The sequence below is a fragment of the Aulostomus chinensis genome, chromosome 3 (assembly GCF_037954235.1).
Source record: "Aulostomus chinensis isolate RoL2024-O1b breed Wild chromosome 3, RoL_Achi_v1.0, whole genome shotgun sequence".
Classification (NCBI taxonomy): domain Eukaryota; kingdom Metazoa; phylum Chordata; class Actinopteri; order Syngnathiformes; family Aulostomidae; genus Aulostomus; species Aulostomus chinensis.
The window spans coordinates 26,098,194-26,112,361 of record NC_141322.1 but is presented as its reverse complement, the minus strand read 5'-3'; the positions used below and the strand labels follow the sequence as shown (position 1 = coordinate 26,112,361).

Below are 14,168 nucleotides of genomic sequence, written 5' to 3'. Positions count from 1 at the left end.
AGACAATGGAGGAAGACCTCACCTTCCTGCATCCGTCCTGAGGAGCTGCCAGCTTTAGGCTTCATTTAATCTGCGAGTTTGGACAACTGCCTGAGCAGGTTGAGGCAGAATACACACCTCTCTCACTTACTCTTCAAGCCGTCAGCTCAAACAGGTTTTTCCTTCAGAGAGAAGCTCCCCTGAACATGTCAGGCAAAACCAGCAACTGGAATGAATCAGTCTGATTACCTGCCAACAGCGTGCTCATAACAGAAAATACATGATCATAAAACATATTTTATGTATCACCAAATCCTATGGCTTTAATAAAAAAAAAAAAAGTGGAGATTCTTTTCATTGTTCACTGCCTCTCTTCTGTTACCTTCACTGTGTGGCGCTGTTCCATGTTGAGCAAACACGTGAGTATAAGTGATACACAAATAAATACTGACACGAAGAACATTTATTTCCCATGCTTTAATAAACAGCATTACTGCAATAAGCCTAGAAATGAAACAAAGCCAGCGTTAAAAAAAACATCAATTTTTTAAAAAAATGCTGGAGCAAAAAAACCCAAAACAAAACCAAAAAAAACCAAAAAAACACAGATAGAAAAATCTACAGCAGCATGAAACATATAAGATGAATACAACGTAACAGGTTATTCATAGACACAAAGAACACCAAAAGACTATATTACATGTTTTAGAATAGCAATGACGGATACCTGGAACTGATGTTCAAATTCTATTAAAATATGTTTTCCAGCTGTTGAAGGTTTTTTAAAACTACCTTTTTTTTGTGAAAGAAACTGTGCGTTGTGTTGTTGATGGCCCACTGTCAGTAGCTCTTTAAATTCTGAGTCGGCTCTTCAAAGTGCAACACATTCAAATGCAGCACAACAAAGGCAAAACAACGGCTTGACATCCCTCAGTGATGGTAATAATAAAAAATCAATGCCTCTCTTGCCAAGTTGTGCCATTGCCCCGCTCCGCTCTTTCCAATGAAAGTGAATTTAATCTGATCACTGAAAATAAAGCTGCCAAACAAGATCAGATGACAACGTGGGACCAGCTTTGTTTCTTTGCTGCTGGGGGGAAGCACACCCATATAGGTGATGACAGCAGCAGGTAGTGTCACATTCATAGAACTATCGGTCGTTATCAGCGCCGCCGCATCGCAGGAAGTGACGCATCAAAGGAGTTGTCTGATCGGGGTGTGCTGTACTCACACGTGTTGACAACTGAGGATCTTTCTGTTATTCACAGGCGATTTTCCCATCGAAGCTAGAGAGTGCGATGGCGAAGGCCTGCACGGCACACAGTGGGTAGTTGTAGTCCAGCGTGAAAATATCATCAGCTATTCGTCCGAACTGCATCACAATGTAGTCCACTGAAAGACAAAACATGGTTTAGATAGATGGATGGATAGATAGATAGATAGATAGATAGATAGATAGATAGATAGATAGATAGACTGATAGATAGATAGACAGTTAGATAGGTAGATTGATAGATAGATAGACAGTTAGATAGGTAGATAGATAGGTAGATAGATAGATAGATAGATAGATAGATAGATAGATAGATAGATAGATAGATAGATAGATAGATAGATAGATGGATAGATAGATAGATAGATAGATAGATAGATAGATAGATAGATAGATAGATAGATAGATAGATAGATGGATAGATAGATAGATAGATAGATAGATAGATAGATAGATAGATAGATAGATAGATAGATAGATAGATAGATAGATAGATAGATAGATACTCACAGTCTTTGTTGTGGACGATCTGGAAGTTTTTGATGGAGGCCTGGGTGACCCTGCCGTTGAAGTTGAGCACATGAGACGCCGTTTCTTCGTTCCACACTGGCGTTTTGTTGTGGAGCTCAATCATATTCTCAACCCTTCTATTCTGGTGCCTTATCAGCAAGCCGTCACAATCCTGGAAGGGATTGGCAAAGGATCAATCAGGAGAACACCAACAAAGAGAGAGATTTTGCACATTGGCCGCATCTGGTTCTTGCAAACCATAGCTGCAGATTCTGGGGGCCCGGTTTTGCTTTTGAGTCATCTGATGGTTTTGCACACACGAATCAGCAAGTCAAGACAACCAGGGTTGGCGTTGACTGCCTTATGATGTCACATCAACACAACACATCCATATTTTCAGTTATGGCAGTTAAGAAGCCCTATGGTGAAATTTTACCTAAAAAATATAATTTGTTTTTAAGTTCTTCCCCATTCAATGTCTTTACATCATTAAGAAGTTTTACTTTTTCCCCCTTCACCACATCTTGGTGAGTCTAGAATTCAGAAAAAGCTACTTGTCGTTGGAAGCCATTGGAGAATGAAGGCAAAACTATGTGAAACATTCGTGCACAAACTCTTAAACTCATCATCCAGGATAATTCAGACTTTGCTGCTGGATGACTGCGTGATGCGCAGCGTAGCTTCCCGAGCTGGCAGGCAGGATGAACCCACCTAAAACGTGCAAAGTCACACTCACGCTGTATATTTCAGTGCTGCTACTGTTGTCATGAAGTAGTTTTTCTGCTCAAACTGGAGTGTTTCTGGAGTATTGAGCATACAACTGGATAAAGGAGACTTACACACTATTGTTTAATAGATTGGTGTGTTTGTATAATGACATTTTGTATTTTTTGTCATTAATCTTCAAAAACTACTCAAAAACTGAAGCAAGGGACAAGAACTGTTCTTGATCGAGGGGTCGTGCAGGGGAAAAAAAACAATCTCAAAGAATTCAAGACATTTTATGTTGGGTAACTGATAAACAAATGGCGGAATTATCAAAAATCAGACCACGTGTTTGATATTGTCATGTTTTGGCCGACATGTGGTGAGCGGAGATACTTGGCCTTGATGTGCACGACTGGAATTACTTGACACAATGAAGAATCTTTGTTTATGGGCCAAACAGAATTTTGGCAGGTGAACATCTGACGGAACACACTGCCGTTTACACCGGTGACTGTGTCTTTGTTGGGTTGTTGTGTGAGCTGCTCACGAAATGCTATGGTAAGAGTTAATGTCAACTTTTAAAAAGCTTTGCTTACATTTCTTGGTCTCAGCGGCACTCGCTCGTTGTCCTTGTCCATTCCTGGGATGATGACCGTCATCCTTCTGGGCCCCTTCATCCCCAGCACGTTTGTTTCCTGACATGAGATTGAAGAGCAGTTACATTTATTTTGTATGGCAAACAAATTATAAGAATAATTCATATGACCAATGACATTTTCTGTTTACTTACATAGATGATGCCAGCTAACTCCTGACGAGCATTCGACAAGTCTGGAAGAGCTCTATCTGGATTTAGAGCATTGTCAAATACTGTGAACTTAGTCCCCATTAAGTTTGACCTGGACGGCGTGTAAAAGTAAAGGCCACATTTAAAACTCCCCACAAAGCCATACTTCGATATCATAACACATTTCAAAAGCTTCTTTTAAAGAAATGAATGCATCGTGAAGTGTGACGCACCGTAGCTTTCCAACGAAATTCTCTCCACCCCTCGATAAATCGGTGGCATCGATGGAAATGAGATAATTGGAGGTTGTGCTTTTCTTTCTTTTCCTGCCAGCTAACAGGAATGTCTATAACAAATAAAAGATAAAAATGTAAGTTGTGGAATTGAAGAAAGTGTTTCATCTAATGTTTATCCAGCACTTTGAGGGCTTTGCAGGGTGCAAACACTTTAAGACACTGATGGTAAAGGCATCAGGGGCTGGGGGTAAAACCAGACTCTACCAACGGATTGCATTTGGAATGTGCATCAAATTCACTTTCTTCTGCTTAGGAGGTCACTTGATCACACAGGCGTTGATTTTTTTCTGTTAGCAGGAGAACTCAGAAAGTTGTGGATGGATTTTGGTGCTAGAACGTCCGGTTGAGGAGCAGTTGATGGCATTATCGGAAGTGATGGTGATCTGACTGTGTCAGTGGGATGGTTCTGGTGGAAGTGTGCGCTCTCTGACTCGTTAAACCTCTGTTGTTCAGTTCGCTGCTCTGAAACTACGGCTGCCTATGATCTAATTCAAGTCATGTGATAATTCCATCTGTTGCTGGCTGATTCTCTGTCATAAATGGGAAAACTCTACATGAGGCTGAAACTCTGACCTTTTTTTCATTGTCAAGATGAAGGTAATAAATCGGGTAGAGGCTCTTATCCATCCCCCTCTGGTCCCGGGTCACTCTGCATTTGACTGTCACGCCCTGCGGCGCCGGATCCAACACAAACTTCTCCAAGTCGTCAAACTCAATCTCAGGTGATGGAGGTCTCTCCTGATCACACAGCAGAAAGATTCCTGATTCTGATCATCATTATTCTTTGTTTATGCAAAATGTCACTATTGATTCGTGGAGGATTTGAAGTACCTTTTTCTTCTTCCCTTTGCCCTTTTTCTTTTTGGATTTTTCTTCCTTTTCAGATTCAGAATCATCACTCCCTTCTGCTTTCCCTGAGAAAGACAACAGCTTTGTTAAATTCTTGGCAGTGATATAAAAAGAAGAACAAGTCCATGGAAACTTGCCTTTCTTTTTAGTCTTCTTGTCTTTGTCTTTGTCTCCTGAGGCTTGGAACATGGAGCCGGCGGTGGATTTCTTCTTTGACTTGGTCGACTTGGTCTCTTCTTCACTGTCGTCGCTGTCTGATTTGGCAGCTGCACAAGAAAAAGGATGAAATGTTTTCCACGTCATCAGTTTGAAATGGCTTGTATTGGGCTACTGGAGTGGTTGAAATCATTTGAAATTCAAATGAATCTAGACATGATTATTGAAGCATCAAGCTGAGTTGGAGAGTCACCTGAGATGCAGGGCCTCATTTACAGTACAGACGGTTTAAAAGAAAAGGCTAACTGGCTTGTGACCCCTCGTGTGAACCAACAATCACCTTTCTTCTTGCTTTTGGAGTCTTTGTCACCATTTATCTGGAACATTGAGGCCGGCTCCTTCTTCTTATCCTTCTCTTTAGACTTGGACTTTTTTTCTTTTCCTTCAGAATCTTTGTCCTCTGTGAAATTTGAAAAAAAAATTTAAAAAATGTTATCTGTCCTTGAATGTGGAGAATGTCTGTGGGCACACTCTTAGGAATTTACCATATATAACTTTTTTTTTTTTTTTTTTTTAAATCTAACTTTGCAACATTAAACAGGAGCAAAAGACTGAGAAAAAAAACAACAACTTCTAGTCAGGACTTGAGACTGAGCAGTTTTGTAAGAGCAGAACACATTTAGAGCGTGCGATCCTGATTTTGAGCGTGCACAGTATAAACTCTGCTCTTGATGTTTCTTCCAGCTGTTTTTTTCAGATCCCTAGCACTTGAGAATGTGAGAGGGCTTCACAAGGATTCGCCCACATCTGTCTACTAGGTTGTCAAGGTCATATTTTCTTCAGCCAAAGCATTTTAGACCGAGGAAAAAGCTTATGAAGCACAAGCACTGATATTACTTGCAGATATTTGCTCTGCTTTCAGATCCACACTTAAGCAATGTGGCAGAATTATCGTTGCTCTGACGGAGTGCCACAAGTGTCCTGAAAACCTCAATTACACTTTCGATACTTCAATACACTCCAGATTTGTTCCACATGATGAATCTGCCCAAACATGCTCTCATATCTTATCTCGCTGATTTACTACCCTGAACCTCAAAGTGCTCCATCAGCACTTTTGGCATTCATTAACTTTTTAAGAATAAGAATAAATGTCTAGTTTCTCCTCCCTTTAGCGTGTTAGTCAACCCGTTATACTGTTTATTTCTTCATCCGTCATTTATACATACTGAGTAGTCAAAGGCTTTAAAACACGCAGTTACTGTAGTGAATACTGAATTATTAAAATGGTGTGGCTGCAACCAGAAACAAAAAAACGATGGCATCTACATCGTTTACCCCACAAAAGAAGTGGACGATGTAAACAATCGCTGCTCATTTACAGACGTTTTCAACACTAATTACCTGAAATTATGTAAATACGGTGTTGCACTGTTGTTAGCATTGCACTGTAGGGAGATGAGTACAGTTGTACAAGTAAAAGTATGAAGGCCCTTCACAGTATTCTAATGTTTTAAATTACAGCACTCAACAGTATTTTTGGAAAATGCTGTGTGTTTCCGTGGGAGGACAAACGTCAGAGGACATGTGTTTCATATTTATGTGAAATCCTGCTTCGTCTGCTTTTACGCATCTTCAAATTCAGTCAGACAGTTATCAGAAACAATCTTTCATTTCCTTGCTGTTATCTGAGTCATATTTACAAAACGGCACTTAAAGAGTTAACAGTAAAGAGTGAGAATCTATCATGGAAGTCTTACAAAGCAAAAAATAAATCATTAAAATGGCTGCGATGACAATTTACAGTATGGATGCAATATTATTAAGGTATATTTCTGCAGTTGTTTTATTGCTAATTGTAAATATAGAGCTAATTACGGTTTTTACAGATTGTAGGTTTTTCAGTCTTGTTTTCATTAAAAACTCTTTAGCCTCCTGGTGCGTAAAGTGAAGACTACTAAGGCGCTCCAAAGCTGCATTCTTCCCATTGACCAGCAGGAGGTGATTTACTACCATCCATTTTCTATGCTGCTTATCCGTTAAGGCTTGTGGGGGACTGGAGCCTATGCCAGCTGCCATTGGGCAAGAGGCAAGGTTCACCCTGGACGGGTCACCAGTCCATCGCAGGGCCATCAGGAGCAGCAGTATCTTGCTCAAGGATACTTCATCGTAGCAGAGAGGATCGAACCAGCGACCCTTCGCTTGCTAGACGGCCACGCTACCTCTGAGCCACGCCGCTGCGGGGGTTTGTGGTCTTAGTAAACAATTTTCTTATCAATTCTATTGAGTCTATGTCCTTTAAACTTTTATAGGGGCTGTTTTACATGACAGATGGTGAGTTTGTCACCCAAAATGAATTTTGAATTACATTTTAACACAAAAGAAACCTAGAAACTCTTTGTTCATGTTGTCCAGTCATAAAAAAACCCATCTGACAGTCAGGCGACAAGATGGCTAGGGACAGTTGTAAACTCTCCTCTGATTCCTGGCCTTGCTGCTGGTCTTTGTCTAGGCTGCTTTTTGAAACGACTGAATCAGCAAACCGTGAACAACATCTGACAGCAACGCTCACCATCTGTCCATTTCCTGGTAAGAGTAGTGTAATGAATGCATCCATCGTCTCTTTGCTGCGTTGTGATAGTCAGAAGACAGATGCCATGACGAGCCACGGCTACTGTAAATCCCTCTGCTTTTTGTCGATGTTGCTTATAGAATATTTGTCACACACAACCTGTGTATCTGCTTGCAATGTTTAGGATCATAAAAGCATAAAAGTCCTGAATAAAACTGCGATCTTTCGTGAGCGATATCTGACATGTCTTTTGCTACTGAAACACACTGAAAAACATACAGAAGATTTTTGTGTGATTGATTCCCATCGGTACGTCAAACTTAGCCCCCGCCCTTCCTAAATGTGGAGCAGAGAGTCACAAGTTAGGGCAGGTATTCCCGTAATGATCGACAGCTCACATGGAATCGCATCAAAAGTAAAAAAAAACAAAACAGCAAATGTGGCGTGGCAAACCCACGCAGTGAAGAGAGAGCAGATTTTTTTCCCATAAATGTTTACTTTGTGTTGTTTTAAGTCCTGTTGCCATTTCTGTTTCAATTTCCATTCAGTTGATCTGTGATTGATGGATCGGTGAAAAGAATAATAGCAGAAATATCCACACCAAATATTACTCAGGTAAAAGATTCCATTGTGAAGTAGAGAAGTATTTGATGTCGTGTTTATGATGTTAATTGTGTATCAGACGTACAAGTACAGATTCTGCTGATATTTGTGAGATATTTCAGTGCTTCTGATCCTTGGATCATCAAACCACTGACCTTTAAATGTCACGTTAAAAGTGTATGTGTTCTGGTTTTACTGCTCTGGTTGTTTCCCCTTGAACTTTGCAGGCTTCAAATTTGAAAGTTCATCAGGTTTTGCCATGTTTTCCATGCGCTAGCTTTCTCTTCGAAACCGATGAATTCAGATAAAAGTTGGAGAGTAAAAAGAACAATATTTCCTTTGAAGTTCAGTGGAGTAAAAGTCCAGACTCATAAACCCCTTCAGTGCGGTAATGTTACAAGCCCAGCCTCCGCGTCTCTCTTTTTTTTTTTTTACCCGTGTGTGTGTGTGTGTGTGTGTGTGTGTGTGTGTGTGGAATCAGCCATCCTCACTGTAAGCCTTGATAAATAAACATCGGGTTGCCGCGGGCGATTTGTAGTTCTCCTGAGCAGATGCACTGGATTCTGATTGGAGGTCAGAAAATAATCAACATTCAACTTACAATCGAATGCGGGGTCAGGGCCGTCACCGATGACGATTGGCTTACAGAAATACAAACAAACCAGAGTGTTTTTTTTCTACTATAGCAGAATGATTTGAGCCAGACGTTTCTCCCTCGCTGGCAAAGTTCAACGGAGACACATCTGGCTACGTGAGACGAGAAGCAAAACCTCACGAGTCAGAATCGTCTAGCATTTACAAAATTTGTGAGTCTGGAAACTTGTCGGGCCAATCAAGTTACGGTTATATGAGCAGAATCTTTTGCGCAAGTGACATTCATTGTTTATTGTGAATTTATTGTGTAATAAACAAAAAGCTAATCGTCCCGAATTGGACTACGGCAATATTTTAATTACAGTGTTTGAGGATGATGTCATTGCTGTGTTTGTGCTGCCATTCCGTCGCCATTACCCAATAAAATCAACTAATCCTCTTAGCAACATTAATCTGATTTTACAACTGTAGTTTGAAGAGCGTGGCTTAAGCCTCTGTGACCCCACCTTTGGATTTGGATTTCTTCTCTTTGGCAGAACTGGCGGACGGTGAACTGTCTTTTGTCGTCTTCTTCTTTGTCTTCTTTTTGGGGGTATCGTCTTCATCGTCGTCATCGTCATCGGTGCCTGAACCTGTAAACGTAGCGAACAACATCATCCACATATATATTGGAACTTTATATTCATTTGTACGGGATTCATATTTTCTGAGGGGAAGTAATGATGGAGTTACCTTTCTTCTTCTTTGGAATGTTTTTGACTTTCTTCTTTGGCTCCTTTTCCTTCTCCTTTTCAGGTTCTTCTTTACTCTTTTCTGGTTTCTTTTTCTTCACCTTCTTTCCATCTGTAATATTGAGCAGCAGAGGGTTAGATCACGCCGATGGGGAAACACTCAAACGATCACAGTTTATCATCTGCTTATGGAAAATACTTAAAGACATTTCTCTCCTCACTTTGCATGGCGGGACTGTCCTCCTCCGATGCATCTTCATTCTTTTTGGTTTTAGTTTTTTTGGGCTTGGCCTCTGTTCCATTCAGCTTGGCTTCTGCTGTGCTGTTGGCCTCCTCTTTCTTCTTTTTGGGCTTCTGGGGATTTTCTTAAATGATATCAAACAAATTAGAGATGAGAGTTGTGGAAAGAAAAAAAAATGGCAGCAAAATGAAATGTGGGAACGAGAAAGAGAAGACGGAGCACAGCAGCGTCGAAAGACCTTTTCGGAACTTACCGTTAGAAAGTGAAACGTGGAGGGAAGCGAGAGGTATGAAAACAAAAAGGTGAGTTAGTTCTGCTTCTATAAAAATGAACACATTTTTTGATTTGATTGTACTGATTAGCATTCAATTTCCCGACGAAATACAGAAAGAAATGTTCACTTCAAATTATAATACAATATACACGGGACGGAGCTCATCAAAAGGGTTTAGGCTGAAAAAAGAAACAACTTCAGCAAGGCAGCTAAGTTACGTCATGAGATTTAAGAGCAAAAGAAACTTTCAAAAATCTTAGAGAAGCAAATAAATAGACTTCTATAACAATAATCCAACCAAAAGTTTGTGTATCTCACCATTATTATTCTTCATGTCTGATTCATAAATGAATAGACCTCCATAACAATGATCCAAACAAGTTTTCAGTACTGGTAAGTCCACTATTCTTCTTCTTTATACCTTTTTTTTTTTCTTTTTTGAAGAGCCTTAGTTTTGTAGATGTTTTTAAGTGAGGAAAAGGGAAATGCCTTATTTTTTTAAAATTCCTTGTCACGGCTATTCCACAAGTGAACACCTCTAACAGAAACGCGTCTCTGAATCTGTTCCTCTCAAATCACGGCAAAACTCTGATTTAAAACAGCGCCTGAGTACTAAGAACATCAACAATAGGCCCAACTGTTCAGCCATAATGTGCTATTTACAGCCTCACGGTATATTGACATGAATGCAGAAAGAAATGTTACTGTGGTAAATGCAATGATACAGACATGCATGCTTTGAAGTTACTAATAATAGCTTGTATTTATGAACAAGAAATAGACTCCAGATTTCAGATTAAGTCACAGGAAGTGACTGAGGAAACAGGGCATGAAGCAATGAAGCGATAACTGTCATTTTCAAGGGACGAGTGGACTACGATTACATCTGATTCCACAGCTCCACAACGTCCAAAAAACGAGAGGACAAAGTCATGAATGAACTAGTTCACGTAACTTGCTCAGGCCTCCGACTGAGCGGGACGAAACTTAGGAGAAAAGCACTGCGATTACAGTAGAGCACAAGCAGGTTACATCACATGTACTCGAGGACACAGTGGAGGAAGTCATTCACATGAAATCACTGACTCAACAGCGGTCAGACCTGCTGGGTTGCCGAGTGAGTTTACAAGCGATATAGAAAGTGTAGGAGAAGATGTGTGAATAGTGAGGTTTAGGAAGTACAAGGTTAAGTCAGAGTTTCTGCTTTTTGTTTCCTTTATTCTGAGCTAATGTCGAGGTGGTCTAGACACAAGCTTAGGTTAAAACTCCAAAGAGAGGCCAAACCCCTGACCTTCAGTCGTCCCTCATCGCAGCCTCCTGGTTATTATGTTCCTACAGTTTGATGATTTTACAATAATCTCAAATAAAAACGGTGTTTTGTTTTTTCTTGTGTTTTTTTTTTTTTTAAAGACGTAGTTCTGGCCTCTTTTTAAATCTGAGGTGCTGTGGTATGACAGCGAGGTGTCACTTCACGGAGAAGGAGGTCAGTGTGATTGCAGCCAGCGGAGACAGTAAAGGTAATCCTATTAGAAGCAGAGCCAGCGTCCACGGAGGCCTATTTGTGTCCCTCGCTGCGTGTAAAGGCGGCACATTTATCATGTCCTTTTAAAATGTCGCCATTTATCTAACTTAGCTGTTTTAAAGATGATGAATATACTCATTATACATAAGAATATAATATGCTTAGAAAAGAAATGTTTGTGTGTCAAAGTAGCAGTTTTAGGGGCTGCTGTGACTTTCCCAAGGACCTCTTGGACGATGACACAAACTGCCTCCTACAAGCAAAACCAGACACCCAACAGGGTGCAGTGCCAAAGCATCGGGCAAGATTTACTTGTCTACTTACTTAAAAACAAGTCACTTTATCGTGACAAAACACTCCTTGTTAAGCAGTTCTGTCTTTTAAAGTGTATTAGAATGTGTTTTGGGGTTTTTGTTGTTGTTTTTTTCACTGAATGTATCCTTGGCAAGTCTTTTTGCTGTGTATATTGAACAACAACAACAACAAATAACCTTTGTTTGAACTTCCCACAGCATTTGAAGATATCCCTTTAATGGAAGAACATCTTTTAAATGTATGTATTTCGACATCTGCTCCTTTGCTATGCTGTAAAAAGAAGCTTCCTGATTACAATTCACTGATAGGTGTGGATTTATGAATGGAAAGCGGGTTAAACTTGTAAAAACAAGTCCTCCCGTTTGGTTAGAATTAATGGATGTATAGAAATGTTGATCACGTTGATAAACAGCAAAACGCAAGTGGAAAAAAAAAGAGATTTTGATCTTTTTTTTTCACACAACGTACTAATATAAAAGAAATTTTACTGAATTATTGAGAGATGAGGTCATGATAATGGCTTGAGGAGTGAAACGCTTGTTTTGATGTCACCTCAGTCGCACCCCAGTGGTTGGAGAACTGACAGGGTTCAGCCCCTCGTGCATGTTTTTGCAGATTTTTGGCAGATGATCTCCACAAATATCTTTTAAAATGCAACAGATGTGAGGGTGATCCGTGATGTAGCTGTCCACAGGAATCATTTCCAGTCTTGAAGTCATGTCTGAATACTGCTGGATAAACTGTCTAGCTTTGATAAAGTACTTCCTATACTGGTGTTTGTGTAGAGAGCAATTACCACACACATGGGCCAGGGGTTATTGTTTGCGTTATAACTCTTCTGAATGTTTTAAATCCAAATAATTCAAGTATTCTTTTGCACAAACAGAAATTTCAGAGGCAACAGATTTAAAATGGTGACATAAATGAACCCCAGTCCCAGACAAATTACTATGAATTCTGATTTTGGGAGCAGACGATTGCATTTGAATCCTCTGACAGTCCTTTTATTTTTGATCCCGTTAGGTGTTAACTGTTCACATATCATCAAATGTCATCATTAAGCAGCACATGTGAAAGTAACTAAAAACAAAAACCTCAACCCCACCCTTTTACCTTCTCTGCAGACATGGTGTGGTCTCTGACTGGAGCCCAACCACGGTTTCTTTGTAGAAGTTAGAAAATGAAGACGGAGAGGAGAAAAAAAAAACGACTTCTCCGTGGTGATAATGAAAGAGGGAGAAAGGCCTGTACTCACTGCGTCTCCATCAGCAGAAAGTTGTTAATAGGATTTATGTGTAAAGCCATCTGCTCTGTAGGAACACGTCAACGGGAGAAACCAACCGGCGCTCTCAGGGAGGGAGAAGGCTTGTTTATCAGATGTGTCCACTATCTGGAGTGCTAAAGCCCAGACTTATCAAATGTTGAAAACCCAATGTGTGTTCTCGTGGTTTGGATCCACACGTCAGCATCACCGCTTCTGTCACAACCCCCCCACAGGCGGCACGTAGCATAGCAAGGTTTCATTCTGGTTCTTTACATTTACCTTAACTTGCCGCTGCGGAACAGGATCAGGCTCCTCATCCTCCTCATCCTCCTCATCCTCCTCAACTCTGTGGCAAAGATAATGAGAAACACACATTATGAACATGCTGCAATGATTAGTTATTCCTCCTCCCGTGAAGCTCATGGTTTTGGTGATGTTTGTCTGTTTTTTTTTTTTTTAAATGGAATCACACACAGAGGTGCACAATGTGTTCACAGATCTGTTGTGCTCATCCTCATGCAACAGATGTTACCTGCTACTAACTCTTGTTTTATATTGGTAAAAAAGACTTCTGTTCCAGGACCCACCAAACTACAGGCTCAAGCTGCCCCCCCCCCAAAAAAACTCCCATTTACCAGGATTTTGCAAGGGGGGCTTTTTAATTTCCTTGTAGTGTATATCACTTCATATACTGTATATATCACTTAAACTTAGCCGAGTCAGCTGGCTTTCATGGTAGAAAATCGGAGGCGATCGCAGTTGTGGTCTAAGCCAGAGTTTGGTGCGTGGTGGTCATGTAAGAAAAGACTTGTGTCACTCTTACATGAGCAGGTCAAGCAGGCTACTGTAAGTAGGTCTTCCTGACAGCAACAAGTAAAGCTCTCCCCTGACACTTATTGGTTTAGCACCACTTGGCTGGTCCCATTGGAAGGGGGGCGGGCGGGTGAAGGGTGTGTGGGAACAACCATTGAGAAAACCTCAAGGCCTCAGGTAGGACTACAGGGAGGCATGGGGGCAGGGGGGGTCCCCTAATACTTATATACCCTCACATGACTAAAAATACAGCACACATCCGTATTGCTGTGCGGTGGTGTTGACATACCTGTCCTGTGTCCAGGCCTCTCTCACAGTAGGATTGTGGAGAGGCATGGCGGGTGTTGGAGGATCCAGATTTTTATCATAAAATATCAACAGGGAGACTTGAAATGTGACTCACTCCATTCAAGCCAGTTTACAGAGGCGTATCCGAGTAGAAAATATGACCAATCACACACCTTCTCACCAGTTGCACTAAGACGCAGGGCTCCCAACACATCGTGTAGCCCACAGAGGTCACATGACCTGAATTCTAAGAGGATTTTTTTTTCTTTCTTTTTTTTTTTTTTTAACCAATAGGTCCCACCATCATACACCACACAAACAGGTTGCCTTCAACCTTCGGCAGGGATTACTCTAATCGGCTACTCGCCATCTGTGAGCATCTTCTAGATTTTC

At 40.7% G+C, this 14,168-nt stretch overlaps 1 protein-coding gene across 6 annotated transcripts; it reads right to left on the bottom strand.

Annotated features, from left to right (window-relative positions):
- Positions 1 to 438: 438 nt before the first annotated feature.
- LOC147268418 (tubby-related protein 1-like) lies at positions 439 to 13,955 on the bottom strand. 6 transcript variants are annotated; one of them, XM_086199967.1, is made up of 13 exons: positions 13,777 to 13,955; positions 12,954 to 13,020; positions 9,280 to 9,412; positions 9,060 to 9,170; positions 8,834 to 8,959; positions 4,899 to 5,018; positions 4,385 to 4,668; positions 4,127 to 4,291; positions 3,491 to 3,603; positions 3,261 to 3,369; positions 3,067 to 3,165; positions 1,763 to 1,934; positions 439 to 1,371 (listed from the first exon to the last, which is right to left on the bottom strand). In XM_086199967.1, exons 1-13 carry the CDS (start codon positions 13,821 to 13,823, stop codon positions 1,238 to 1,240), a joined length of 1,680 nt encoding a protein of 559 aa, XP_086056093.1. In that variant the 5' UTR covers positions 13,824 to 13,955; the 3' UTR covers positions 439 to 1,237. The 6 variants fall into 6 exon arrangements, with proteins under 6 accessions (XP_086056093.1, XP_086056092.1, XP_086056097.1 ...); XM_086199971.1 differs by lacking the exon at positions 13,777 to 13,955 and having other exon boundaries at positions 442 to 1,371; positions 4,385 to 4,467; positions 4,540 to 4,668; positions 9,280 to 9,423; positions 12,954 to 13,004; XM_086199968.1 differs by lacking the exons at positions 12,954 to 13,020; positions 13,777 to 13,955 and adding an exon at positions 9,553 to 9,886 and having other exon boundaries at positions 443 to 1,371; positions 4,385 to 4,467; positions 4,540 to 4,668; positions 9,280 to 9,423.
- Between the last annotated feature and the right edge of the window lie 213 nt (positions 13,956 to 14,168).